Source organism: Rana temporaria, chromosome 3, assembly GCF_905171775.1.
Source record: "Rana temporaria chromosome 3, aRanTem1.1, whole genome shotgun sequence".
In the NCBI taxonomy this organism is placed as follows: Eukaryota; Metazoa; Chordata; class Amphibia; order Anura; family Ranidae; genus Rana; species Rana temporaria.
The window spans coordinates 327,775,529-327,802,027 of record NC_053491.1 but is presented as its reverse complement, the minus strand read 5'-3'; the positions used below and the strand labels follow the sequence as shown (position 1 = coordinate 327,802,027).

Here is a 26,499-nt window from a genome sequence, read left to right as displayed (position 1 = left end):
TTGTCCCAGTCCAGCCCTGACTAGAAGTAAAGTCCAGTGATAGCCCATGTGGGAATTGTTACAGTAGATGATGCTCAGGATGCATTAAATGCAAAAAAACTTCAGCCTCTAGAACCACTTTAAGGCCAGTCCCTGGTTGACCCCAAATTGAAGAAACAAGGACGCGACCCACAACATGAATGAAGGTGAGGCTAGGATGAAGTATCCTAGCCTCACACCTGGCAAAATAAGGCTTCCAAGTCTTGTGGTAAATTTTCCTTGAAGTCGTCTGACCAAAGCATATGCTTCTGATAAGACCCTGGTTTCAGCTGCCATGCCGTTAAATTTGTAAAGGATGGAAAATTGGGTTTATGTGGTAAAGTCCATGGTTCGTCCACCGATAAGTCTACGAGATGTCAGAGCTAGGCTGGGGTAGTTAGAGTCACCAGAATGCCGCCTGAATCCTGCCAAGCAGTCGAGGCAGAAGCTGTAATGGATAAAGGCTTAAATTAGGGAGAACTGATCCCATGGTGTCACCAGAGAATCCACCACAAACGCTCAAGGGTCCCTGGTCCTAGATATGAAACCTGTCCAGCTTCGCTTTGAACCTGAATGCAAAGATAACCACATCTGGGGTTCACACCGTTATGAAGTCAATAGATGAATTATGTCAGGCATTCTAGAGCTGGCATTTGTAATTGTTTTTACTTGTTTTAAAGAATTACACAATACAGATTTTATTCTGTTTAAACTGACTTCATCAAGTTCCTGACTGATATACATGCGAGGTGGAAGGTCCCAGGTCATTTGTAGCTGCAATCCTGTTTGGCTGTGCAGCTCAAGAGTCACTGAAAACAGCATGGTTATATTGCAGTTGCTATGGTTTTTCTGGAGGCAGTAAGAACAGAGGTGAGAGTTTGTTGGCTCGAAGGCAGTGGCTTGTAGAATTGCCTCCCATTGCAGTTGCAGTTACATTCTTTGACTTCCTGTAATTTAAGGGGTCAAATTTATGTAGGTATCCAGCGATGATCACACATGTGGAGGTTCTGGAGACCAAAGGTGGCTGGTGTTTTGGTGAATATATCAAGAGCACCGTTTTTCTTTATTGTGATTCTTGACAAAGTAAACCGTGAAAGCCGGTTGACAATTTTTTTACACGTTCACCTTCTATGAGGACACTTTTCCAAGGACTTTGATTACACATGGTTTAAAAGAGGAAGTAGTCACTTTTTTTTTCTCTCCCTTTCTCAGACCTGCAAAACTAAAGGCATTGCATTGCAGACTAGCATATTATGTTAAACCTGCTTGCAAAAAAAACCCTCGCCGTCCCCAATGGAGGCCACATAAAACCTTCGCCCGTCTTACTTCCAGGGTCCACGGACTCCAAGTGTGAAACTGTCTGAAGTCGCGTGACGTGGTCACAGCACAGCTTCTGAAGAAACAGGATGGGTGGCCGTTTCTTCGGAGTGCATGCGCCAATGACGTAAACCGTCTGCATTTATAATAAAATATCTCCTAAACGGCGCATGTTTAGGAGATATTTATAGTACCTATAGGTAAGCCTTATTATAGGACCTTTACTTCTGCTTTAATTGAGCACTGTATTGCACACTATTGGATGTCATACCAAGTTCTACATGCAATTTGTGCGTGACACAGGGCAATTCACATACTTACAGTATATATTTGCAGTAATCTAAACAAGTTTTTAAAGAAATATGAACATAGAAAATTTACGGCACAAGAAGACCAAGTAGTCAAATCGAGTGACAATTTTTTTTTTTTGTTTGGTTAGCGTTGACTTTATTGTCCGACTATAGATCTAGGTTTGCCCCAAGCATGTTTGAAGCCACTAACCGACTGTCTCACTACCTCTGCTGGTAGTTTATTCCAAGCATCAACTACCCTTTCAGTAAAAGAATATTTTCTATGATTAGTTTTGAACTTTCCTTCAGTTTTAGGTCATGTCCCAGAGTTCTTAATTTTGGTTTCATATTAACCACTTGCCTGGGACGTCCTCCCAGAATTCTCCACTCGCGCGCCCCCTGGGGCGCGCTCCTGCAATCATCCGTGAGCGCCCGGTCTAGAAGACCCGAAGCATCACGGATCGCGGTAAATTGCCGCTGATATAGGCCATTTACCACGTGATCGCTCTGTCAAATGACGGAGCGATCACTTGTAAACAAACCGGCATCATCGGTACCGTTCAGTACAGTGTGAGAGGAGGAGGGGGGAGCGGGTGTCAGCAGCAGCACTGTGGGCTGGATCTGTGACAACTGCAGTCACAGATCCAGCCATACATCCCAGCTCAGCTATCCCTGCGCAATACTCTGCAATACCCCAATACTCTGCAATACCCCAATACTCTGCAATACCCCAATACTCTGCAATACCCCAATACTCTGCAATACCCCAATACTCTGCAATACCCCAATACTCTGCAATACCCCAATACTCTGCAATACCCCAATACTCTGCAATACCCATTTTTTTAAAGCGCCCCTGTCCCCGTGTGCTCGCATGCAGAAGCGAACGCATACGCAAGTCCCGCCCACATATGAAAACGGTGTTCAAGCTACACATGTGAGGTATCTCTGCGAACGTTAGAGCGAGAGCAATCATTTTGGCCCTAGACCTCCTCTAACTAAAAACATGTAACCAATAAAAGTAATTAAAGCATCGCCCATGGGGATTTTTAAGTAGCGAAGTTTGGCGCCATTCCATGAGTGTGCGCAATTTTGAAGCGTGACATGTTAGGTATCTATTCGGCGTAACTTCATCTTTCACATTATGGAAAAAAATTGGGCTAACTTCACTGTTTTGTTTTTTTTTTTAAAAACACGCGTTCAAAAAATTTCTGCGAAAATACCATGCGAGATAAAAAGTTGTAACGGCCGCCACTGTATTCTCCAGGGTCTTTGCTAAAGAAGCATATATAATGTTTTGGGGTTCTATGTAATTTTCTAGCAAATAAATGATAATTTTTACATATAGGAGAGAAATGTCAGAATTGGCCTGGGTGCTTTAGAACGCCTGATGGTGCTCCCTGCATGTTGGGCCTCTGTATGTGGCCACGCTGTGTAAAAGTCTCACACATGTGGTATCGCCATACTCGGGAGGAATAGCAGAATGTGTTTTGGGGTGTAATTTGTGGTATGCATATGCTGATTGTGAGAAATAACCTGCTAATATGACAGAAACTAGATTTTTTTTTTCCTTTACAGAATTTTCAGTCGTTTTTCTTTTATAGCGCAAAAAATAAAAAACCCAGGAGGTGATCAAATACCACCAAAAGAAAGCTCTATTTGTGTGAAGAAAAAAAAAAAAAGGACAAAAATTTCAAATGGGTACAATGTTGTATGAGTAATTGTCATTCAAATTGTGAGAGCACCGAAAGCTGAAAATTGGTCTGCCCTCCTAAACCTTATTCACCCCCTTGATGTATTTTAATGTTTCAGTAATGTCTCTCCTTTCCTCCAGACTGTACATATTAAGTTCCTGAAGTTGCTCTTAATTGGTTTTTATCCTGCAGACCTTTCACCATTTTTAAAAAGCCGTCTCTGGATTTGTTATATTTTATCAATATCCTTCTGTAAAAATAAATAAATAAATAAATAAATAGGATAGATAGATAGATAGGATAGATAGATAGGATAGATAGATAGATAGGATAGATAGATAGATAGGATAGATAGATAGATAGGATAGATAGATAGATAGGATAGATAGATAGATAGGATAGATAGGATAGATAGATAGATAGGATAGATAGATAGATAGGATAGATAGATAGATAGGATAGATAGATAGATAGGATAGATAGATAGGATAGATAGATATATATATATAACAAAATAAAAACCGCAGAGGTGATCAAATACCACCAAAAGGAAGCTCCATTTGTGGGAAAAAAAAGGACGCCAATTTTGTTTTGGAGCCACATCGCACGACCGTGCAATTGTCGGTTAAAGCGACGCAGTGCCGAATCGCAAAAACTGGCCAGGTCCTTTACCTGCATAAAGGTCCGGGTCTTAAGTGGTTAAGAAGCAAGGTATTATATTAAATGCTGCACTTTTAACTGATTATTACTCTTATCGTGTGGTTAAGTCTGAGACAGTGCCAGCAAGCTCTAGGTCAGTGGTTCCCAACCTGGGGGTCGGGACACCCTCGGGGGTCAAATGATGATTTGGCAGGGGCCACCAAATCCTGGCCTGTTCCTAAAGCCCGCTCTGCTCTCACAGCCTTTTTGCGGCTGCCCAGCAGGGCTCCCTGTCGCCTGTGGCCACCCAGCTGGGCTGTTCTTGGAGCCCGTGTCCGCCCACTCAGCCTCTTTGCAGCCAACCAATCAGTTCACAGGATGGCTGGGCGGCAGAGACTAGAGGTCAGCTGACTGGTGAGGAATGTGAAGTGGGAGGGTCTGGAGGAGACCCTACCTCCTGATTTCAGCATAGGTGTCACTGCCTACGAGACAACACGAAGCCGGAGACACAGTGAGCAACACTACCTGTGAATATAGTTGCCATTAAATCTCCACTACAGTTCTAAGATCAGCAGATGACCTGGATCAAGAGCACCCAAGTTGGCTGATCAGAACACCCCCCCCCCCCAGCACTGCCACTCATCCCAACTCCCCACCCCACCAAGGAGTAAGAGAAGGAATAAAAATAGACAATACATGGAAGGGAGAGGAAAATAGGGGAATGAAGAAAAAGGGAGAGAAAGAATAAGAGAAAGACCAACAAAGATGGCTAAAGAGAGGGATGGGAAAAAAAAAATAAAAAAAAATAAAGAAATTAGGAGAGAGGGAGATAAAAGGGAAAGAAAGGAGAACAAAGAGAAAAAGTGGTACATCCTAAAATCTACCGTAAGGTGTTTAATACCGTACGAGTGAAAGAGACCCAGGGGGCGCCAAATGTCTGTGGGTTAGGGGTGCAAATTACTTGTCTTACTCCGGGTCCCCACAACTTGGAAAATTTTATCAAGGGGTGCCAGCACTTGAAAGGTTGAGAACCACTGCTCTAGGTTATTTACTTGTTGTGTGGTGATACACAGACAGACACACACACACACACACACACATTCCAGAGCCGATGGACTGATCCAAAGCAAGAGCCGCTTAATCCTCAAAGCGGTCTGCTCAGAAAGATAGACAACTTGTCACAGTGTATCCAAGACAGCCTGTAAAGAAACTGTAGAGGGCTGCCCACAGACCCATGACCCAACAGCTGAGAGATGGGCAACTCCTTGACTGAAGACCAAGAACAAAAACACTATTCTGATCCAAGCTGTTTGCTGGCAATGACAGCATTCCTGCCCTGAATTCAGAGGTTTCAGGATTTAACCAAATATTTAAGATGTTTTGCCAACTAGACGCTTTTTCCAACAGAGCCCATGCCAACTGTTTACTTGACAGGAAGTTTGCTTGATATTGCATAATGGGAATGCCATGAGAATGCACCAGGGCCATCACTGGGGCCAGCACCCTAGCGTACAGATTTTCCAGATTCGTAGTGTGCAACATATCGGAGCCAAAACAGCCTCTTAATTCTGGAGTAATAGAAGACCGATTCCTCATCAGACAGAGGATGAAATGACTTCGATCATAAACAGTCACTGAACTAATGACTAATCAGAAACCCCTAGGACTGCAATGAGAAACTCTGCAGTGGAAGGCATGAAAGTGCACTGAAACTGGGTGAATTGGGCCACTAAGTCTAGTGTGATCATAATAGACTCCAGCTGACAAGCAGAGAACTCTACCCCCACTCAGCAGATCCATGGAGGATTCCAGAGATGATGTAGTCTCCATAATAGGTTAACAGGATTCCAGATGTCAGCATCTTCAAAGGACATTGATCAAGTGACCCCAAAAGCATGAGCAGAATGCGATTTGGGGTCACCCATTGATCCAGATTTGTTCCCTCTGCGACTAGATGAAAACGTTGTTGAGGCAAGACAACTTAGGCTCAGGGTACAAGGCAAGGCCTCCGAGTCACAAAATACAGACAGCTAGAAGCAAGGTTCATCTGGCTGGAGGTCGTTTGCAGTGATCAGCCAAAACAGCCTACTCAAGAAGCAATTTATCAGAGACCGGGCAAGCCCTGAGAAAATGTTAACAGCCCTGGACTGAAAAAGTGCTCCATGGCCAACATGTTATCAGAACAGGGTCTGGAAAACACTTTACACAGAATAGAATGTCCCAAGGTCACTTACAGCATCTAGAGCAGAGGGGTCAAGACATGGCACTCTGAAAACTAGACCCATGAAAGACTGCTCTTCATAAACGCAAGTGTAAAGATCACCTCTAGAAATATTGTAAATTAATCTTGATTGAAGAATTTTTTAATTTATTTTTTTAAATCAATGGGCTCAGAACATGTACGAAGATAAAAGACTGACTTAAATAGTATGTTTTATTCCACATCAGTGACCCAAAGTACTGAAACTAAAGTAAGCTAGACTAGAATTTTTTTTCAGTGGTGATAGCAGCACCCATATTTCTCAGTTTCTTTGAGTACATGCCATTAGGAATATGCTGAAAGCCCAGACAGGAGCACAGTTTATTTTGAAAATACCAGGGCCTACAGTACATGTGAAGTTAGGCATATTATTCTTCACTGCTTCCTAAGGAAAACTGGCAAGTATCATATGCCATCAACAGTGCCACCTAGTGGGATATTACTATAAAAACACCAATTTCTTGCTCATACATCACGGGACACAGAGCCTTAATTACTTAATGGGTTATGTAGTCACCACAGGTGATTGGACACTGGCAAACCAAATTCGAATTGAGTTTCTACCCTATATAACCCCTCTCAAATGGAGAGTACCTCAGTTTTTTCGCCAGTGTCTAAGGTGGTTGGACTCTGTTCAGCAAGCATCCCGCTTGAATCTACTGCTGGTTCACATGCAGAGGTCCCTTTGGTTGAAACATTGGGAACCCGAGGTTTCTTGCAAAAGATACTTGGTGGCGTTCCCCTTTGGTGGAGGACGCCTGTTTGGGGATGGCTGCTGCAGTTTGCAAACGCATGGTGGGAAGAAGTTCAGGACAAGTGGGTCATCTCCACGGTGTCCTCAGGCTGCAAGCTGGAATTTAGAGAACTTCCGCCACCCCGTTTTCTGAGATCAAGAATTGCCAAAGATCCGGAAAAAATAAGGTCTTTGTTTTTGGCCTTGGAACGCCTGTTGTCCCAAGGGGTAATCATAGAGCTAGCCCCAGAGGATCAGGGTTCTACTGAAACCTTTTCACGGTTCCAAAACCAAACGGGGATGTCAGACCTATTCTAGATCTGAAAAGCCTGAATCAGTTTCTGAACATCCGCTCCTTTTGCATGGAGTGTGTTCGTTCAGTTGTCTGCAGCCTCCAAGGTGGAGGAGAATCCCTGGCATCAATAGACATCAGAGATGCATATCTACATGTGCCAATATTCCCCACTCAAAAATTTCTAAGGTTTGTGGTGGATCAGCACCACTTTGTTTGCAGCCCTTCCTTTCAGTCTGGCTACGGCACCTTGAGTGTACACAAAAATACTTGCCCCGCCCCTGGCAAGGCTGAGGGCATGGGGCTCAGCAGCAACAGCCTATTTGGACAATCTGTTGCTCATAGATTGGCCCGCTACACGCTTGGACCACAATGTGCACAGCACAGTGGCGTATTTAGAGTACCTAGGCTGCTACCTCAATCTGGAAAAATCCTCCTTACAGCCTCAAAAAAGGCTGGAATATCTGGGCATGATTATAGACACATCCCAGAGCAGGGTATTACTTCCCAGGCCAAAGGCAAAAGCCATAGGAGACTTGGTCCGAGTGATAAAGGCAAAAAGGCAGAATTCTGTCTGCTTGGAACAAAGATTTCAGGCCCTGGACCTTCCAATGATCTCATCTCCAAAAATTTGCCAGAGCCTAAATTGGTGGTTGCTCCCCCAAAATCTATCAAAAGGAAGATCCTTTACTCCAGTTACCTGGAAAATAGTGACCACGGACGCCAGCCTTGTAGGCTGGGGGCAGTTCTGGAAGAGGCATCTGCCCAGGGGAAGTGGTCCGGTGCTGAAAAGCTCCTACCCATCAGCATTCTGGAGATTCGGGCAATTCATCTGGCCCTCAGAGTCTAGTCTCACAGACTGCAGGGTTGTCCTATTCGGATACAGTCCGACAATGCTACAGCTGTGGCCTATATCACCAAGGGGGCACCAGAAGTCTGGATGCTCAAAGAGAGGCGACTAACATCTTGTCCAGGGCAGAAAGGCATATTCCTTGCCTGTCTGCGGTCTTCATTTCAAGTATAGAAAATTAGCAGGCGGATTTTTTAAGCCGCCAGTAACTGAGTCCAGGAGAATGGTCTCTACACCCTGACATATTTCAAATCGTATGTCAGAAATGGGGTACCCCAGATGTGAACCTGTTGGCTTCCAGGTTCAACACAAAACTGGACAACTTTGTGTCAAGGACAAGAGATCTTTTTGCTCAAGGGTCGGATGCCCTGACAATTTCGTGGGATCAATATTCTCCGATTTATGCGTTCCCTCCAGTTCCGCTTCATGATTCCTTCAGAGAGTCAAGAGGGAAGGAAAGCCAGTGATTTTATTCACCCCAGGAGACCCTGGTAACCGGAAATCGTAAAGATGGCAGAAGGAAGACCTTGGGTTCTCCCACTACGCTCGGACCTACTATCGCAGGGTTCAATATTCTATCCTGCCTTACAAAGTCTAAATTTGACGGTGTGGCTAAGACCCACAATCTGAGAAAACGTGGAATCCCAGGCCCAGTCCTATCTACCCTGGTTAATGCTAGGAAGCCAGCCTCTGGGCTTCTACAGAATCTGGAAGGCATATGTTTCCTGGTGTGAACACAGAAGATGGCATCCTAGAAAGTATGCCATTAATAGGATTCTTGCCTTTCTTCATTTGGGCTTAAAAATGAAGTTGGCCTTGAGCACCATCAAGGGCCAGATCTTGGCCTTGTCGTTATTCTTTCAAAGACCGCTTGCCTCTCATTCCCTAGTCCGGGCCTTTGTTCAGGGAGCACTGCGCTTGAATCCGTCGGTTTTAAGTCTCCTGTGTACCCATGGGATTTGAATTTGGTATTGTCCGTTTTACAGAAACTACCTTTTGAACCATAACACCTTGCTTCTTTAAGTCTTGACAAATAAACTTTTTTCTCATAGCCATATCCTCAGCAAGGAGGGTATCGGAATTGGCGACTTTTACCTAAGGTGGTTTCAGGATTTCATCTGAATCAAGATATAGTCCTACCGTCTTTTCCAGATCCGCAGTCTGCGGGAGGAAGAGAGTCTACACACTGGAGATGTTGTAAGAGCGGTAAAAGTTTATCTGCAAGCTACGGCTCAGATACAAAAAACTGATTGTGCGTTTATTCTGCCACAGGGCCCAAGGAAGGGCCAGGCAGCGTCAAAATCTACTATTGCATGTTGGATTCGACAAGTCATTATTCAGGCCTATGGTTTAGAAAAGAAGATTCCTCCTTTTTGGGGTGAAAGTGCACACAACTAGAGCAGTTGGTGCTTCATGGACAGTGCATCGCCATTCCTCCATAGCTCAGATCTGTAAGGCTGCTACTTGGTCTTCGGTCCATACATTTACTAAGTTCTATCAGGTAGATGTGAGTGTACGAGGATGCTGCCTTCGGGCGTAGTGTACTGCAGGCAGCAGTATAGATCCTGGCCCAATGGCGGTCTTATTTCTGATCTGTGTCTCCCTCCCATCAATTTAAGCATTGCTATGGGGGGACATCCCATTAAGTAATTAAGGCTCTGTGTCCCGTGATGTACGAGCAAGAAAATAGGATTTTTTAATACAGCTTACCTGTAAAATCCTTTTCTTGGGAATACATCACGGGACACATAGCTCCCACCCCTCTTCGGAGTTAACGTGGAACACTTATTGCTTTTCTACAAAACTAAGGTACTCTCCATTTGGGAGGGGTTATATAGGGGAGGAATTCAATTCTAATTGGGTTTGCCAGTGTCCAATCACCTGTGGTGACTACATAACCCATTAAGTAAGGCTCTGTGTCCCGTGATGTATTTCCAAGAAAAGGATTTTACAGGCAAGCCGTATTAAAAAAATCCTATTTTTAGGGCAATGTCACACAAGACCTGCCACACTTTTTTTTACAACTGAAAAGGCAGAGTTAGAGTCAGTGTGGATGTTGGGGAATGCTTGGAAACTGGCAGAAAGATTTTGTACAAAATAGATTTGGGCGACAGAGAGGTAGACATTAAACTGCAGGAATAAAATCTGTATTTAAATGTCTGGCATTCTGCAGGTTAACACCAAGTTATAAAAGATTACTTTGGTCATGTTCAATCGGCTTGCTTAGACTATGCCTTGAAATAAAAAATGATGACCCATCTGTTTTGGTTGATACTTGTGGGCTAAAACAACTAGTGATATCCGTCTCATGGAAATTCACTTGTAAATTTGTGCGTGTATACACACACACACACACACACACACACACACACACACACACACACACACACACACTTTAAGAAGCCCATTGCCCCCAAAAGGTTTACATTTTGCTGCACTATTATATTAGCATAACAGAGCTCTACTTGCTGGGTTACTGTATATGACCAGCCATTTGTATCCTATAGGGGTGTTGAATATAATTGTCGAATCGGTGCATCGCGATTCGACGGTCCACGATGCGGCATTGATGCATGCAACCCCAATAATCGATTTCCGTGACGTCATCCGACATGCCCCGCCCCTCACAGAAGATCGCTCCGAGCGTGTCCTTTAAATAAGCAGTTTTGTAATAAATGCCGCGTTAGAATCCATTAAGTGGCCGCCTTATGTATGTGCTTTTTAAAATATATGTTGATTCATACCTCATGTCGCCGTGTGTATATAACTGTATATGCTGCTAATCATGTGACTGCATGGTCCGGCCCGCCTCTCTCCTCTCACATCCCTCATCTCAAGTCTCTCCTGACGTCAGCCCCGCCTGCCTTTCTTGTGATACAATACTTTAGCTACAGACGGTGGGCGGGGCTGAGAACGGATGTCAGGAGAGATGCGAGACTTCAGAGGAGAGGCAGGCCGGACCATGTAGTCACATGAGGGGCATATACAGTTATATACACACGGAGACATGAGGTATGAATCTGCACAGGTTTTAAAAAGCACATTACAGCAGTGGCCACTTAATGGATAACGGCATTTATTACCACAGGTATTTTTATCAGCAGTGTGTGACTACTCCTACACGTGCTCTGCCTGTGCTGGCATTTATCTGGCTCTTTGCACATTCCACTATGTTAACTCCTAGTGTGCTGGAATGTGCAAAGCCCAGAGAAATGTCAGCACACAGACAGTACAGTGAAACTCAGTAATCCCTCCTGACCTCCTAGCAGCCACATGCCTGAATTCCTGTACCCTGTTGTGCAATTTTTAAAAGGGGAGTTCCACCCTATTTTTAGTTTATTAAAAATCAGCAGCTACAAAAAGTGTAGCTGCTGACTTTTATCAAACCGACACTTGCCTGACCCACGGTCCATCGATGCGGCTGCACGGAGCCCCCCCTCCACTCTGCCGTCAAATCAACTGTGGGCACCCGGCTATGACAGTTACGGCTTCATGGCAGAGCACGCACTGCGTTCTGCCATTGGCCAGCCAATCTTCTGGGACCTGTGTTGTGTCCCAGAAGATCGCTGACACGGAGGGGCAGCCTAGGGCAAGAGGAGTCGCCTCCTAGGTGGCCGGGACAGGAAGTCTGACTATAAAAAGAGGTTACGCCCCCCCCCCCCCCCTCTAAAAAATGATATGCCAAATGTGGCATGTCAGGGGGCAAGGAGTGCTTAAAGCGGAAGTTCCACTGGGTGGAACTCCGCTTTAAAGGAGTGAGGTTATTTTTAATTTAAAGCAGTTCCAGTAAATGTTTTGTTTATTAAAAGTCAGCAGCTACAAAAAAAAGGTGTATCTTCCGACTTAATAAAAAGACAGACACTCATCTGTCACACAATCCAGCTGTGACAGCTTGCACCTTCACAGCCGGGTGCGCATGTCTCTCTGAGCTGTCCTGCATAGCCGGGCAATCTTCTGGGACCTGTGATGTGTCCCAGAAGATTGCTTTGAGGAAGGGCCGCCTAGGCAACCCAAGTGGAAGTGCATCAGCAATCGTGATGCATCGCGGAATCAAATCGTTGACCAGATAATCTTAATCAAATCGTGAGCCCAGTGAAGATGCGCACCCCTAGTACCCCATTAAAGCATCTCTCATAAGTTATATCATAGTCACATAGTCGATAAGGCTGACAAAAAAAAAAAAACACACACACACACAAATCCATCTCATTAAACTATGTTACTACAGGCCTACCTTAGTTGTAGATTTTTGTTCTTCCTGCTCCTCCTCTTCTTCCACCTCCTCCTCCTCCTCTTCTTCCTCCTCTTCTTCTTCGTCCTCTTCCTGGCTTCCTTGTCCAGCACCTCCTTCACCCTCTTCACCTGCTGTTTAAACAAATGAAAAAACACAATTTTTTTTTTTAAAAAAACCAGTCTTGTGAGAAGCCTAAATGCCCAATTCCTTGACTGGGTTTTAGGCGAGCTGGAAAAGCAGATTTTTATATGGTACAAGTAGTTTTTTTCTTCCAATAATTGTGTCATCTGCTAACCTGGACTTGTGCTTGGATTTAGATTTGTACAAATTACGTAGTTGCTTTATTCAGACACATTTTGAATGCCTTATGTAGAGCATATGACACATTCAAAACAGCAGCAGTCTTTTTGCATTTTTAACTAATTGCCGACCGCCCACCGTCGTTATACGTCATCACTTTGAAGATGGATATCTCGGTAACGGCAGCAGCTGCTGCCACAACCGGGATATTCATCTCTTCAGTGGGCGGTCCTGTCAGCGATAACGGCGGTCTCCGCGAGATCGCCGTTATCGGTGGCGGGAGAGGGCCCCCCCCCTCCCGCGCCCTCCGCAGCCGTCGGTAGCGGCGGAGGAGATCGGGACCGTTCGGCAGCTGTGCGGGGTTGCGAGTGAAGGAAAAATCTCCTTCACCCGTCCCCATAGCTCTGCTGGGCGGAAGTGATGTCAAAACGTCAGTCGTGCCCAGCGTCTTAAAGCAAAAAATTTTTTTTTGTCATTTGAAAAAATGACAGTTTCAAATGTTTTTTTTTTTTGGCATTTAAGCCTAAATATGAGATCTGAGGTCTTTTTGACCCCAGATCTCATATTTAAGAGGACCTGTCATGCTTTTTTCTATTACAAGGGATGTTTACATTCCTTGTAATAGGAATAAAAGTGATAATTTTTTTTATTTCCATGTTAAAAATTGTAAAATAAATAAAAATAAATCCGAAACCCCCCCAAAAAAAAAAATTAAATCGCCCCGACGAGCTCGCGCGTAGAAGCGAACGTATACGCGAGTAGCGCCCGCATATGAAAACGGTGTTCAAACCACACAAGTGAGGTATCGCCGCGATCGTTAGAGCGAGAGCAATCATTTTAGCCTTAGGCCTACTCCAACTCAAAAAATGCAACCTGTAGAATTTTTTAAACGTCGCCTATCGAGATTTTTAAGGGTAAAAGTTTGACGCCATGCCACGAGCGGGCGCAATTTTTAAGCGTGACATGTTGGGTATCATTTTACTCGGTGTAACATTATCTTTCACAATATATAAATCAATTGGGCCAAATTTATTGTAGTCTTATTTTTTAATTAAAAAAAAAGTGATTTTTTTCCAAAAAAAGTGCGCTTGTAAGACCGCTGCACAAATACGGTGTGACAAAGTATTGCAATGGACTGCCATTTTATTCTCTAGGGTGTTAGAAAAAAATATATATAATGTTTGGGGGTTTTAAGTAATTTTCTAGCAAAAAAAAATGTTTTAGTCTCGTAAACACCGAATCTGAAAAACAGGCCCGGGGCTTAAGTGGTTAACTGGCTATCTGAAAGTAACCCATAGAGCCCCTTTATCTGATGTTTGTATTTGCAAAGAGCTGCTGAACTCTAAGGGCCCTTTCACACTGGTGCGTTTTTGCGGTACAAATAGCGCTATTAAAACGCTCATAAAACGCTCCCCATGCCCCCTCCATTGAAATGAATTAAAAACCACTGTAAAAATGGAGCGTTAAAATTGCGGTAAAACACCGCGATTTTACTTCATTTCAATGAAGAGTGGCATGGGGAGCGTTTTAATAGTGCTATTTTTACCGCAAAAACGCACCAGTGTGAAAGGGCCCTAAGAGGTTCACGAGAAGCTGGGAAACTGTCCACCCAAAAGGGTTCACCTGGGGGTACCCCTGTTGAAATGTTAATGTGCCTGCGTGGGTTTCCTCCGGGTACTACGGTTTCCTCCCACACTCCAAAAGACATGCTAGTAGGTTAATTGGCTTCTAAAATTGGCCCTAGTATATGAATGTGAGTTAGGGACCTTAGATTGTAGTGTGGGGTTGCTGCAGCAAATCTAGAATCCAGGCATGCAACATTTAGTTTAGGGCGATCAGCCAAAACTCACTCTGCTCCTCAGCCGGCTCCTCAGCATTGTCTTGAGCGGCTTCTTTGTTAGTCTCCTTCTCTTCCTCTTCTTCCTCCTCTTTCACATCAGGCTGGGGAGAATCAGTTTTTTTGTGCCTTACATCTGCTGGCTGCTTCTATAAAATTAAATTCAAAGAAGAAGAAGAAAAAAAAAAAAAAAAAGTTAGATTTTATGTAAAATGACAATAACTAGCTACGCACAATGTGCTTTCTGTAAGACGTTTGGCCAATTCAAGGCAATTTCCTTGAACATCAATTCTATAGATTTAATAGCCATTCACACCACAGCATTGTAAATATGTGCACGGCAAGGCACATTACATGGGTTGATGCACTGTGATGCCATTCATTGTGAAAGACATCACAGTGCAACGATAAAAACACATGTGCGCTGTAAAAGCAGCATGCCAACACATAGGGGGTTATTTACGAAAGGAAAATTCACTTTGCACTACAAGTGCAAACTACACGTGCAAAATGCACCTGAAATTGCAGTCGCTGTAAATCTGAGGGGGGTAGATCTGCCGATTTTATTGTGCAAGCTAAAATGCAGTTTTTTATTTTTCTTGCATGTCCCCCTCGGATCTACAGTGACTGCACTTCCAAGTGCACTTTAAGTGCAATTTCAAGTGCACTTTGCACTTGTAATGTAAAGTGAATTTGCCTTTAGTAAATAACCCCCATAGTATCCCATTGGCGCTCTGGAATAAAATTCAACCTGCTCTATTTTTGTATGTGTTGCAGTGCATTCATTTTGAGGGGGCCGTTTATGCAATTCAATGCAGAGTTCCAGCACAGTGTTGGTGTGAATGGGCCCTTATACAAACATTTTTATATGAAGAGGCATGAAAAAAAATTAAAGAAAAATTTCAGCAGACAAGTTAAAATGTAGCCAAGTATGAATAGTGGAATACCAATTTAAACATACTATAGTTGCTAGAGTGGCAAGTATTTGGTAAAAGGGAAAAACAATTGGGAGACAAAACCGAGAATAAGATCAATAAGACACTTGTCCAGTAAACAGTGACACATTCAACATTGAAAAACAGATCCTGTGCTTACCTTGCCTGAGCAGCAGAACAGAATGACCAAGAAGACTGGTAAAGCCACTGTCAGGATGTAGACAGCCCAAAGCCAGGGCCTCTCCTCAGCTGCAGCCATCATTTGACCCACTACGCTGGGCTGGAATAAAAAAAGTTTAGTAGTTAGCACATGTGAGGGCCAATTAAATGTTACTGTAGCCAATTATATGTGACCTAAAAAAAGCAACCATTTAAAACTCTCATAAAACCTAAGATCATTAAGTCAAGACTTGAGAAATTAAGGGGGCCAAGCAGGTTTGTTTACACACAAAAAGGAGCAAATTATACGACTCAGTTTTCATGCACAGGTTAAAAAAAATGAAAAACCATCACTTGATTGAAGGGTTGAGTGCAAGAGCCATAATTTAATATATTTGTTTGTTTCATAAACTGCCTCAATTGTGTTTTAACGACAGCAGTACTGGATCCACACCTTGGTTTGATTGCCGCAGTATTTTGACTAATCCCCTACTATGCCCTAAATACCAGGGTACAAGTTATAAGGGACTTTGTTAGGTGACCCACACTAGGGTACTTTTCAAACATCTTCATAAAGATATATAAATTACAAGCTTCCTAGAAATTGCTTTACAAAATACATTAAGATAAATAGGTTATCTCTGTCGATTCGCCATTCTCCAAATCACCCGATACTACCAAAGTGACCCAATGTCCAAAACGGGCATATGTTTGCTAGTAAAAATCTAAAGACATACCTCAGCAGCTCCATCAGCAGCCTTTTTCAAGCCCCAGCCAGCATTTCCCCACTCATCAGCCACAGCTCGGTCACTGCACACAACAAAGTTGTCAAAGAAGATATCAGAAGTCATGGACCACAGTTCCAGACCAATGGCGAAAAAAGGAGTCATCTTGAAGGGCTCGAGATCTTCAAAGTAATCTGGATTTGTGATCTTGCGTGGTTTCCAGATACCCTGCAGTGAACATAAGTAAGGTTAGTCAATACAGATGAAAATGACTTCTCTCCAGCTAAGGCAGTGGTTTTCTTGGAGTTGCCATAATGCTGCACATATGTTCAGCTATAAAATATCCACCATTTGGTGGCTTGACAGTTCAGCTGAGAGCATAAGCAACTGACCGTTATTCAAGACAAGCATTGATATAAACTTTTGGGCCACCACCATCGCTGGATTTAGATCAGCTACAAAACTTAATCAGCATTTTCCAACAACGAATAGATTCATGTGTTCCATCGGTAACAGTTGATTTGCAGTCCACCTCTGAATTTACAAACCTGCTCTCGGGGGACAGGGATTAAAGGGCAAAGTGAATGGCTTCAGAGAGTTCGTTTTTCAAACACTTTAAAGTCAAGCTGTCCTCACAGGCTCCTCCTACCGCTTGTGAATTTCTACTAGACAAATAGGCAAGTCTTACCAGCAAACTCCAACACGATCACTAGCGTGGCAAGGCATTTGGCCAACAGGAATGTTCTAAAGACTGCTGCAGATAGCTCTAGGTGCCTGCAACCTCATACTAGTAGCTGTTTGTCCCCCTTATTCTAAGCCCTGGCGCACACCGGTGCGATTTGTCATGTGACCCGACAGTTCAAAAATCAAATAAGTCGCAGCCCATTGCCGGCAATGGAATAGTTTAAAACGTTGCGCCTCAAGTCACAATAACTTTAAAAAAGGTTCCTGCACTATATTTTTGAGATTTCATTGTGACTTGCAGACTTCTGTTCAATTAAGTCGCAATGAAATAAGAGTTCCAAAGTGCACTGATCTGCAGCTTTGAAATTGCGCTGAAGTACTGCGATTTCAAAGCCGCACTGGTGTGAACCAGGGCTAAGTAAGCAGGTCTCTCTGTAACCCTTGTCAGCTGTGTACATATCCATCACAGATGTGTACAGCCAGCAATTCATTTTAGTGCTAATGAAGTGCTCACTTGGCACACCAGCACTGTAACCAAGCTGTCATCGATAGCTCCCAGCCATTGCTTACAATTTAGAGCAAGCGCAGCATATAACATGTAAATGGGTTTCAAAAAAACGAGTGAGGCAAGATGGGCCTTTAATTGTGCGTACAGTATACAACCGATAAAATAGTGTGCCAATTCAACTCGTGCATAAATTCAAAATTATATTCATAAATAAAACCTGCCAATGGCATGAAAAATATTATAATGGGTATGTGGTAAATAGTTCAAGTGTAAATGTCCCACACAGTGATACCAAGTCCAAGATCCTTCCTTAGACACTTTGCTTCAATATGTGCCATGTAGCAATACAATTCAGTAATAAAAACCACCACCTCCACATGAATTGCCCGCTCACCTTAGGAAAAGACCCTTTAGGTGTAATCAGGTCTTTAGTTTACTGGTGTTTAGTAATCCTGAAAGGAACCACCACTTGTGTCTTTGGTCCTCCGTATCTCCTCAAAAGTTGCTTCTCTGAAGTAACTCAGAGCACAAAGACAACTTTCATTGCGCAAAATTGCTTGAATAAATGTGTTTTTAATTAAACATAGTTGCCCACTCACAGTCATTATCTTGTGTAATGCCTAAAATGATCATACACCGAGGCACTCGCCTCCTTACCGCTTCTTCCGTGTTTCCCGAGACACTGAAGGGGCGTCACCGGCTCCTCCCGATGCGTTGCATCAGTGATCACCCAACTTCTTCTTTGGTCTCTGGAAACCCAGAAGCTGTGGAGGCGATCCTCTCAGTGTATGATCATTTTAGGCATTACACAAGATGTCTATGTGAGTGGGAAAGTTTAATAAACGCATTTCTTAAAGCAATTTTGCACGATAAAAGTCTTTTTTGCTCTGAGTCACTTCAGAGAAGCAGCTTTTCCAGCGCACTTGAGAAAATACAGAGGACCAAAGACACAGCGGTGTTTCCTTTCAGGATTACTAAAGACCAGTATACTAAAGGCGCGATTAGACCTGAGGTGGTGGTTTTAGATCATTGACTTGTATTACTACGTGGCACATATTGAATCAAAGCATCTAAGGATGGATCCTAGACTCCGTATGACTATGTGGGATGTTTTCACTTGAACCATTTACCACATAGTCGTGATTGTGTGTCATTTAATATTTACAACTTATATTATTTTTCATGCTATAGGCAGTGGCAGATTTTATTTATAATTTCGGATTTATGCACACGTTGAATCAAAGCACTATTCTTTTTAGTGGTATATATTTAGGCTAGTGTAAGATCACCATTTAACGGTGCAGCTGTTCTAGTTTCACAGTATCAGTATTTTGGCATAGCAGCCCTTTAGTATTCCATACACAGTTACCCAATCACATTGATCGCATGATCAGAGGCCCTCTTAGGGCATTGGGATCCGTTTAAGGGCTCATTGAAGCAGGCAGCTAGAACCACTTAAAGCAGCTTGTGTACTTGTTTGTTTGCAGCTCAGTAATTAGTAAAACAGGGAAACAAACCACTCTAGATGATGCAGGGGCTAATGCCCATTGTGAATGAGCCCTAGAGAGCTAGCTCCTGTCAATGACAAAAGGCTATGAAGTTCACAAGTTTCTACATAAACAAAAAAACTTGCGTTTTAGGCTCCATGCACACTGAAGCTCAAACTGCAGTTTTTGGGAGTTTTTTGGGCGATTTCTTTAACAGCCCATAAACTCCTCACCATGTTATCCTATGTGTCCACACATGGAAGTTTTGGAGATTTATCAGCAGTGGAGATTATGGGGTTTTCTGAACGTACTAAAATCATTTTTAGGAGTCGTTTTTCTGACTACAAAAACTGCCAAACGCTCAAACGCTGATAAACACTCACCAGCATTTTAAAGTTTTTGATCCATCGAAAAATACGCCAACGTGGAAAAACGCTAAAAACGATATTGCAAAAACATTAAAAAAAGACTCAATGCAAAGCTACTGGTGTTTTTTTTAACATTTTAACGTCCAGTGTGCATGGAGCCTTAATTGCCAAGAACTGCAGTTACATTCTTACACACCAATCAACAAGCAGTGACATGTACTATAGCCAAAATATAGATTTTTGTATTCCATTATGGAAGCATATCATCTCATCTGCACCAAAACATAAAAGATAAATCACGCACAAAATCTTGCAAGATCATAAAACTGTGCAAGAATCTGAGCACATATAAAAAGGTAAAAACCTGTCAACATACAAACCTGGTAACTGGGGTTGTCAATCATTGGTGCCTTCCATTTTCCTTTGTAGTTAGGGTTGTCAATTGTGGGGCGTTGCCAGACTCCACAGCCAGGTGCTGCCTCACATTTGGGGTTCGCCACCTGAGGTGCCTCCCATTCTCCGTCCATATCCTCATCCCTGTTGGATAGCAATAGCGGAAGCTCAAACATTGCACCATTGTGAAAACAAAAAAAATTGCACACTGGGAAATTATTTCAACCCACCAGTCTTCAGGCTTTTCTGCATCAGGGTCAGCAATGTACTCAGGTTCATCGTCCAGCCAACCCTCAGGTCTTACTGCATTGTCATCAGGGATCTTTGCTGGGGCATCCTCATCCCTAGAGATTAGACATTTCAAGTAAAAGATCTCTATATGTACATTTTAAATAGTTTTATCATAATACAAACACTGTGTGCACAATTAGACAAGTTGTACTTTTAAAGATTTCATTCGTAAACCGCTACAGTGCTCTCGTCAATCCAAAATGTTAATAAACCTCAAACCTGAATATTTATGTAAAAGTGAAGTTTTGGCTTTCTTAGAATATCAGTGTGTGCACAATTTTTGGGCAATTAGTGTGCAGAATTATGCAACAAAATTTTAAATGAAAAATGTTCCCATCTCACTTGTCCCCCCCATCTGTTAAAGTGAGATTTACTAAATAAACATTTGAGATAAAAAAAAAAAATTATTTATATATATATATATCCTAAGCCTTTCATTCATGGTGTCTGTCACTTTCTTGATCTGTTGACGATCAGCTGCAGCTGCAACCACAACCTCCCAGACACTGTTCAGAGAGGTGTACAGTTTTCCTTTACCTTAAATCTCCCATTTAAGAAGGGCTCACAAGTTCTCAATAGGGTTTGGGTCAGGTGAGGAAGGGGGCCCATGTCATTCTTTGATCTTTAAGGCCTTTACTGGCTAGCCGCGCAGTGGAGTACTTTAATGCATGAAATGGTGCATTGTCCTGCATAAATATTCTTGATAGATGAAGACTTTCCTGTACCACTGCTTGAAGAAAGTGTCTTCTAAAAACTGGCAGTAGGTTTGGGAGTTTATTTTGAAGACATCTTCAACCCGAAAAGGTCCAAATAACTTATTTTAAAATACCAGCACCCCACCTTGCTGGTGTCTAAGTGGAGCTCTGTGCCCATTAGGGATCCAGCCCCAGGCTCATCCATGTGGTCTGTCAAGAGTCACTCATCTCATCGGTCCAAAGAACCTTAGAAAAATCTGTCTTCAGATATTTTTGGCCCAGTCTTGACATTTCAACGTATGTCTCTTGTTCAGTGGTGGTCAGGTTTCAGCCCTCCTTATCTTGGCCAAATCTCAGAGAACTGAACACCTTGTTCTTCTGGGCACTCCTGGTAGGTTGCAGTTCAAGATTATCTGAAATATGACAGAACTGGAGGATAATGGGTTCCCGGTAGCTACACGTTAGATTAATCTCAAATCTTTGGCAGTTAATTCGCGTTTTTTTCCTCAACACATTTCTTGTGACCCTGTTGACTATTTGCAACAAAATGTTTGACGGTTCTGTGATCACTCGCCAATATCTTAACAATTTCAAGACATTGACTTTTCAGAGTCAGTTAAATCTCTTTTTTGGCCCATTTTGCCTGAGGAAAAGCATCTGCCTTAAGCCACACCCTCCCTCATTAACCTGTTCTTGCCTGGCGTATAGTCATATGACATCCGGGGATTCCCTGCAGTGTGGAGAGAGTGCGCGCCGCATCACTGGGGACCTGATGCGCGAGAAATTACTATAAACCAACCAGTGTACATGTACTGATAAGATAACAGAGGAAAGTTCAGGAGCAGTTGAAAAAAAGGCCCAACTGCTCCTGAACGTCCATTTACCAGCAGCAGTGTACATGAGGCCTAAATCCAGTAAGCATTCAAGTTCATACAGCTTGGAGTTGGAGAATAGACAAGTGAGTTTTTTGACCAAATAATTTTTATGCATAATTGTGCACTCAGTGTAGATTTTAAAAGTATAAAATATAATAGAGAGTAGAGGGAACGTCAAAATTCTTGAGAAAACTGATAGCTTTTATATTTGTGGCAGCCAGAATCTCCATCGCCAAGTCCTGGAGATCCTCCACTGTCCCCTTTTGTCTCCTGAAGTCTAAACTGTCATGGATTATGGTGAACGAGAGGTTGTCGGCCATTCTGAATGATAAAGTCAAGGTTTTTGACAAGGTGTGGGATCCCTGGATCGCTTACCTTACAAATGTGCATTGATCCGAAGCGATGCAGGGGCTTTCCCCCCCCCCTTTTTTTTTTGGATTAGGGTGGGGATGCACCATCCTCTTTCTCTCTCTCTCTCGCTTCCTCTTCTTTCTTCCTCTCCTATCTTTCTTTCTTCCCCTTCTTTCTTTCCCCTTTTTTGCACTACCGTTGTTATGATACTAACTCAGCCGTAGTTAGCTCTTGTATGTTGGCCCTCCGGGCCTAGATAGTGCCCTAATTGGGCGATCCTGTGCTAGAATGGCGATTATCCCTTTTGGGGACGACTCTAGAGGGAGCGCCCATAGACATAAGATATGTATTTGTCACGTGTATATTTGCAATAATTTGTATCTGTTTAAGGGCCCTCCAGATGTTGACTGCGAGTGCTTTTCTTCCCCTTCCCCCACCCCCAATTTTTCTTTTGTATACCCCTCTCCCCAATTTTTTTTTGAAAACTTAATAAAAAACATTGGAAACGAAAATATAATAGAGAAGGATTTTTCCATCTGGTAAAGCCAACTGTAGTTCCTTGTGTCTCTATAAATCGCCTCTAAATGGCAAGTGTGATTGTATTCAATTATGTAAAGAAAAAGGTTGTTTTTGGGCCAGCACTGAAGCAATATTGTTTGTGTCCCAGTCTGGGAGTTTAGCAGGCAGAAGTGCTACCGATTAGCTGCTTAGCCAGAGGCATCCAGTCTGCCTGCAAACATAACCCTGTGTGTTGCCGTGGGTCAGAGATGGAACTGGAGCAGAACAAAATTAGGGCCGACATCAGGTATAACAGACTATGGGTATGTTAGATGAGTATAGTCTGAAAACATCAGGTTTGGATCCTATTTAAAGCTGAAATGTTATCTGTTTTGCCCTAGTTCCTACCTCAGCAAAAAGGTCAAAAAGAAAAAAACGGTCTGCAAAACACGCCTTATTTTAGGTTTCTGGCCTTTTCTATGCAATTCAGGCAGATAAGTGGCAGAAGGGGTCAGTAGAGTGCTTTAGACCGCTGAAAACATCACAGCAACCTGTCCATCCTAGGAGCTCCTGTAAGGTCTGACTCCTGGAAGGAGTTATGCAAATATTAACACGTCTTGATGGATATGACTGAAATACAACTGAGGTTAGAGGAAGAAAGTTGTACGATGCTGAATGCCCTCTGGCCAGCAAATGGGGTACGCTCTGACTTGTTGCAGCTTCTAATGCACACTGCAATAAGCTCATAGTATGCCGTGACAGAGTAAGCCATTTCAGTACAGGAGAGGAGACTGTACAGCTGTGCAATACTGAAAAGGTAAGAATGGAGTTCGGTTCTGACTGCTTTAGGAGACAAATTAGCTAAACCGTTGAACCTTAAAAACCTTTAACCCTTAAAAAATTTGCGGGATTATCCTCTGAAGCATGAAGCTGAACTCCAGGCACAGGATATAAAACGTTCATGTGCTGCAAGAACAAGGTAAAAAGGACACCAACGTTTTATAAAAAGGTAATGTTTACATGTTTTAACGTATAATGTATAATCACCCCTTTTAAGCGAGGGCAATTGAATAGGCTTTTTTTTCCCTACAAACAGGTGAGCAGTGCTGACAATGGACATTCATTGACCAATCAAATGCACAGCTTAGTAATTGAGAAGAACCTCTCAGTTCTCAAAAGGAATCAAATACCGCTGGGCTAAATATTTATAAAGAGCCATTTCAAAACATGTAAAGTTAAATAAAATTTAAATAAAACTGAACTGACTTAAACACTAAATGTAAAAAAAAAAAAAAAAAAAAAAAAAAATCCAAAACTAGCATCAAAAGAAACCCCAATTCTGATCTGATACTTACCAGTCTGCTGGTTTGACAGCATCAGGATCAGGTATTTTTGGCCTCTCATCCCAGTCTTCAGGCTTCTGGTCATCTGGGTCCTCAATCTCATTGGGTGGATTAACAGGGGGGTTCACATCAGTTAACAAGTTGCCACTGTTTACCACAGTTTGGTCGATCAGGACTTCAAAGCCGTTATCAGGATTCAAGACTGTAAGAGAGAATTTTTTTTTTTAAATATTATAAGGCGTAAAAAAACACAGATGTCACTTTGTCAATAGGAAAACCATTTACTTTTAAAACACACAGCTGATAGATACCCATTATTTTATCCAAAGTTGCACACCTTAAAAAGGTTTTAAAGGCCTTCATATTCAGAATGAGATGGCCCCCTTCTTCAGAAATAAACAAACAGATTGGAATAAAAGCCTCTGAACTTTGCGGAGGATGGCGATGGAAATATCACCCCCTGAACCGCTGAATTCAGGCCCAACAGAGAAGCTCAGGGTGGAGGGAAACAAGCATTTCTGAGGGAAATTCTGGAACTATTTTTGCAGAAATACCACCACCAGAACCCACTTGTCTGAAATGAGGGATAGCCACTGGATTTCAAGTGAAGACAGACATCACCAAACTTTGAGATGTTGCGATGGGGGCAAACCTACATGCAGGAAGGGGCTTTTCTGTGGACTTGTGTTGCCAGGGATGCCCGACTTGAGGAAGAGGTATTGCTTTGCAGAAGCCACTTCTGGACTGGGGCAGAAAAGGTGTCCTTACTGCCCACAAGTTTAATTTCATCTGAAAGTTAGAGCCTTCTAGGAGGTGGTCTGCTCCATGGACCAGCCCTCGAGTCAGAGTAGGCGCCAAAACACAATAGCTGAAATGACAATTCTTACTCTGAAGAGTCTATGGTTATTAGCAGTGTACCCCAAGGTTAAGTGTTGGGACCCTTACTTAATATCTTTATAAATGATATAGGGTCTGAGATTAAAAGTAACATTTCTGTGTTTGCAGATTATTCCACTGAATAGCTTTGTGGTGTCAACGTTCTTACAGGATGTCTCCAATTTACAAGCCAACCTCAATGCACTAATTAGGCAACTAAAAACTGCAAATTATTATACACAATTTATATAGCACCAACAGTTTACGCATCGCTTTACAATGTAGAGTGGGGGACAGCACATTTCAATACAGAAGGTACAGGGAGGGAGCTGCTCGTAGCGCTTACATTCTAAAAGGGGGGGTACAAAAAGTAATAGCGTCAGAGAATGATTTGATAGGGGTGGCTCAGGGACAGTTAGGTGGGTGTGGGATAGGTTTCCCTGAATAAATTAGTTTTCAGGGATCTCCTAAAGGTGGACAGGGTATGGGCTGATCGAACATGCCAGGGCAGGGAGTTCCAGAGGTACTCCACGTGGCTATACGGCAACCATTTGTGACGCAAGACATTCTGTGTTTCTGGTTGTGACATTGTTGGATACTGGTGAGTGAAAAATGAGAGGTTTATCGCAGGTCCGCCGTGACCACAATACACCACTACAGCTCAATAACGGGAGTTTGCCTTTGACGCCTTTTGTTTTTGATGAGACGCGAGTTCAATGGTTGAAGTTGTGTATCCATTTTAAAGTAAAATGTTTTAAGTTACACTATTGGAGGCATTTTTCGTTTTCATGTGGAGCAATCCTCTATGAGCACGGTCAGATATCGGAAGTTTGATTAACCTGGTAGGGTTTAAAGCAGCTTTGCCGAGTATGAGAGTGCAAGGCAATTATATTCGGTGAGTGCGTTTAAGGGGAGCGGAATCACAGTCACAATCGGTGTGGTGGAAGAAGGTTTACATATTTGCTTCATAAGAAGATTTGGTCACCAAGTTTAATCACTTGAAGTTTAGCACTTTTTATGGACTTGAATTGAACTTCACTATATTAAACACCAATTTATTTTTTGTAATGATTTCAGTCTTCACTCACTGGGTGTTATTGAATTTATTATTTTAGGCGTTTCATGTTATTATAGCGCCACTATTTTATTCATTTAGAATACATTTACAATGCATCAGCTTAGTAGACAATAACTAGTCGTTGCCAGAGGGGACTTCAGTGTCTGAGCCCTTGAACATGGAAGCAAGAAACAAAGTCTTTTTTTCTCTAAAAAGGGGTTTCTTGGATAATAGTCTCTCCACGCAAAATAAAAATCCCTATGTAGCCACAGAAAAAAGTTATCCAAACATTTTCAGGTCTTACTTCCCTAGACAGTGGGTACCCTTGGCACCTTACTCAGAGATGAGGCTTGCCTCAAGTGAACCCCACACTCAATAGCATGGTCTATTTTACGTACTGGATTAGTAGTGAAAACACTGCAATCTTATTTCAGAACAGGAAAACCACTAACCTAGTGTGTAGAGATGAGTTTTCTTGTCTGAGAAGTAGGATTTCAGGTCGGTGTCGGGTCGTTTTGCGTGTTTCTCCTCATATTCTCCAGTCTTGGGGTTTTTATGACGGAAAATGAAGTGCAGCTTGTAATCTTCTCCACACTTGTCAGGACCAAACATGATGGTGTAAGGCGTTTTATCATGGAACTGATCCTGGGAGAATAAATCAATTTAAAGCACAACTGTAGTGATGTAAAAAAACATGTGTATTTGCAATAACATTGTGACCATGCAGTAGAGCTGCACGGTTAAAAAAAAAAAAAAAAAAAAATAGCGATCTCTATTCCCTATGCAGAAT

General features: G+C 42.7%; 1 protein-coding gene across 2 annotated transcripts in view; it reads right to left on the bottom strand.

The window, feature by feature from the left end:
• Positions 1-26,499, bottom strand: part of CANX (calnexin) — an 89,952-nt gene that overhangs the window by 3,623 nt on the left and 59,830 nt on the right. The window contains exons 7-14 of one of the 2 annotated variants that reach the window (XM_040344979.1): positions 26,162-26,354; positions 23,789-23,978; positions 19,954-20,067; positions 19,711-19,867; positions 16,296-16,511; positions 15,560-15,679; positions 14,478-14,613; positions 12,328-12,458 (exon numbers count right to left, since the gene is read on the bottom strand). In XM_040344979.1, coding sequence (XP_040200913.1) covers positions 12,328-12,458; positions 14,478-14,613; positions 15,560-15,679; positions 16,296-16,511; positions 19,711-19,867; positions 19,954-20,067; positions 23,789-23,978; positions 26,162-26,354 — 1,257 coding nt within the window. The remainder of the gene's footprint in view (positions 1-12,327; positions 12,459-14,477; positions 14,614-15,559; positions 15,680-16,295; positions 16,512-19,710; positions 19,868-19,953; positions 20,068-23,788; positions 23,979-26,161; positions 26,355-26,499) is intronic. The other variant, XM_040344980.1, reaches the window with a different exon arrangement.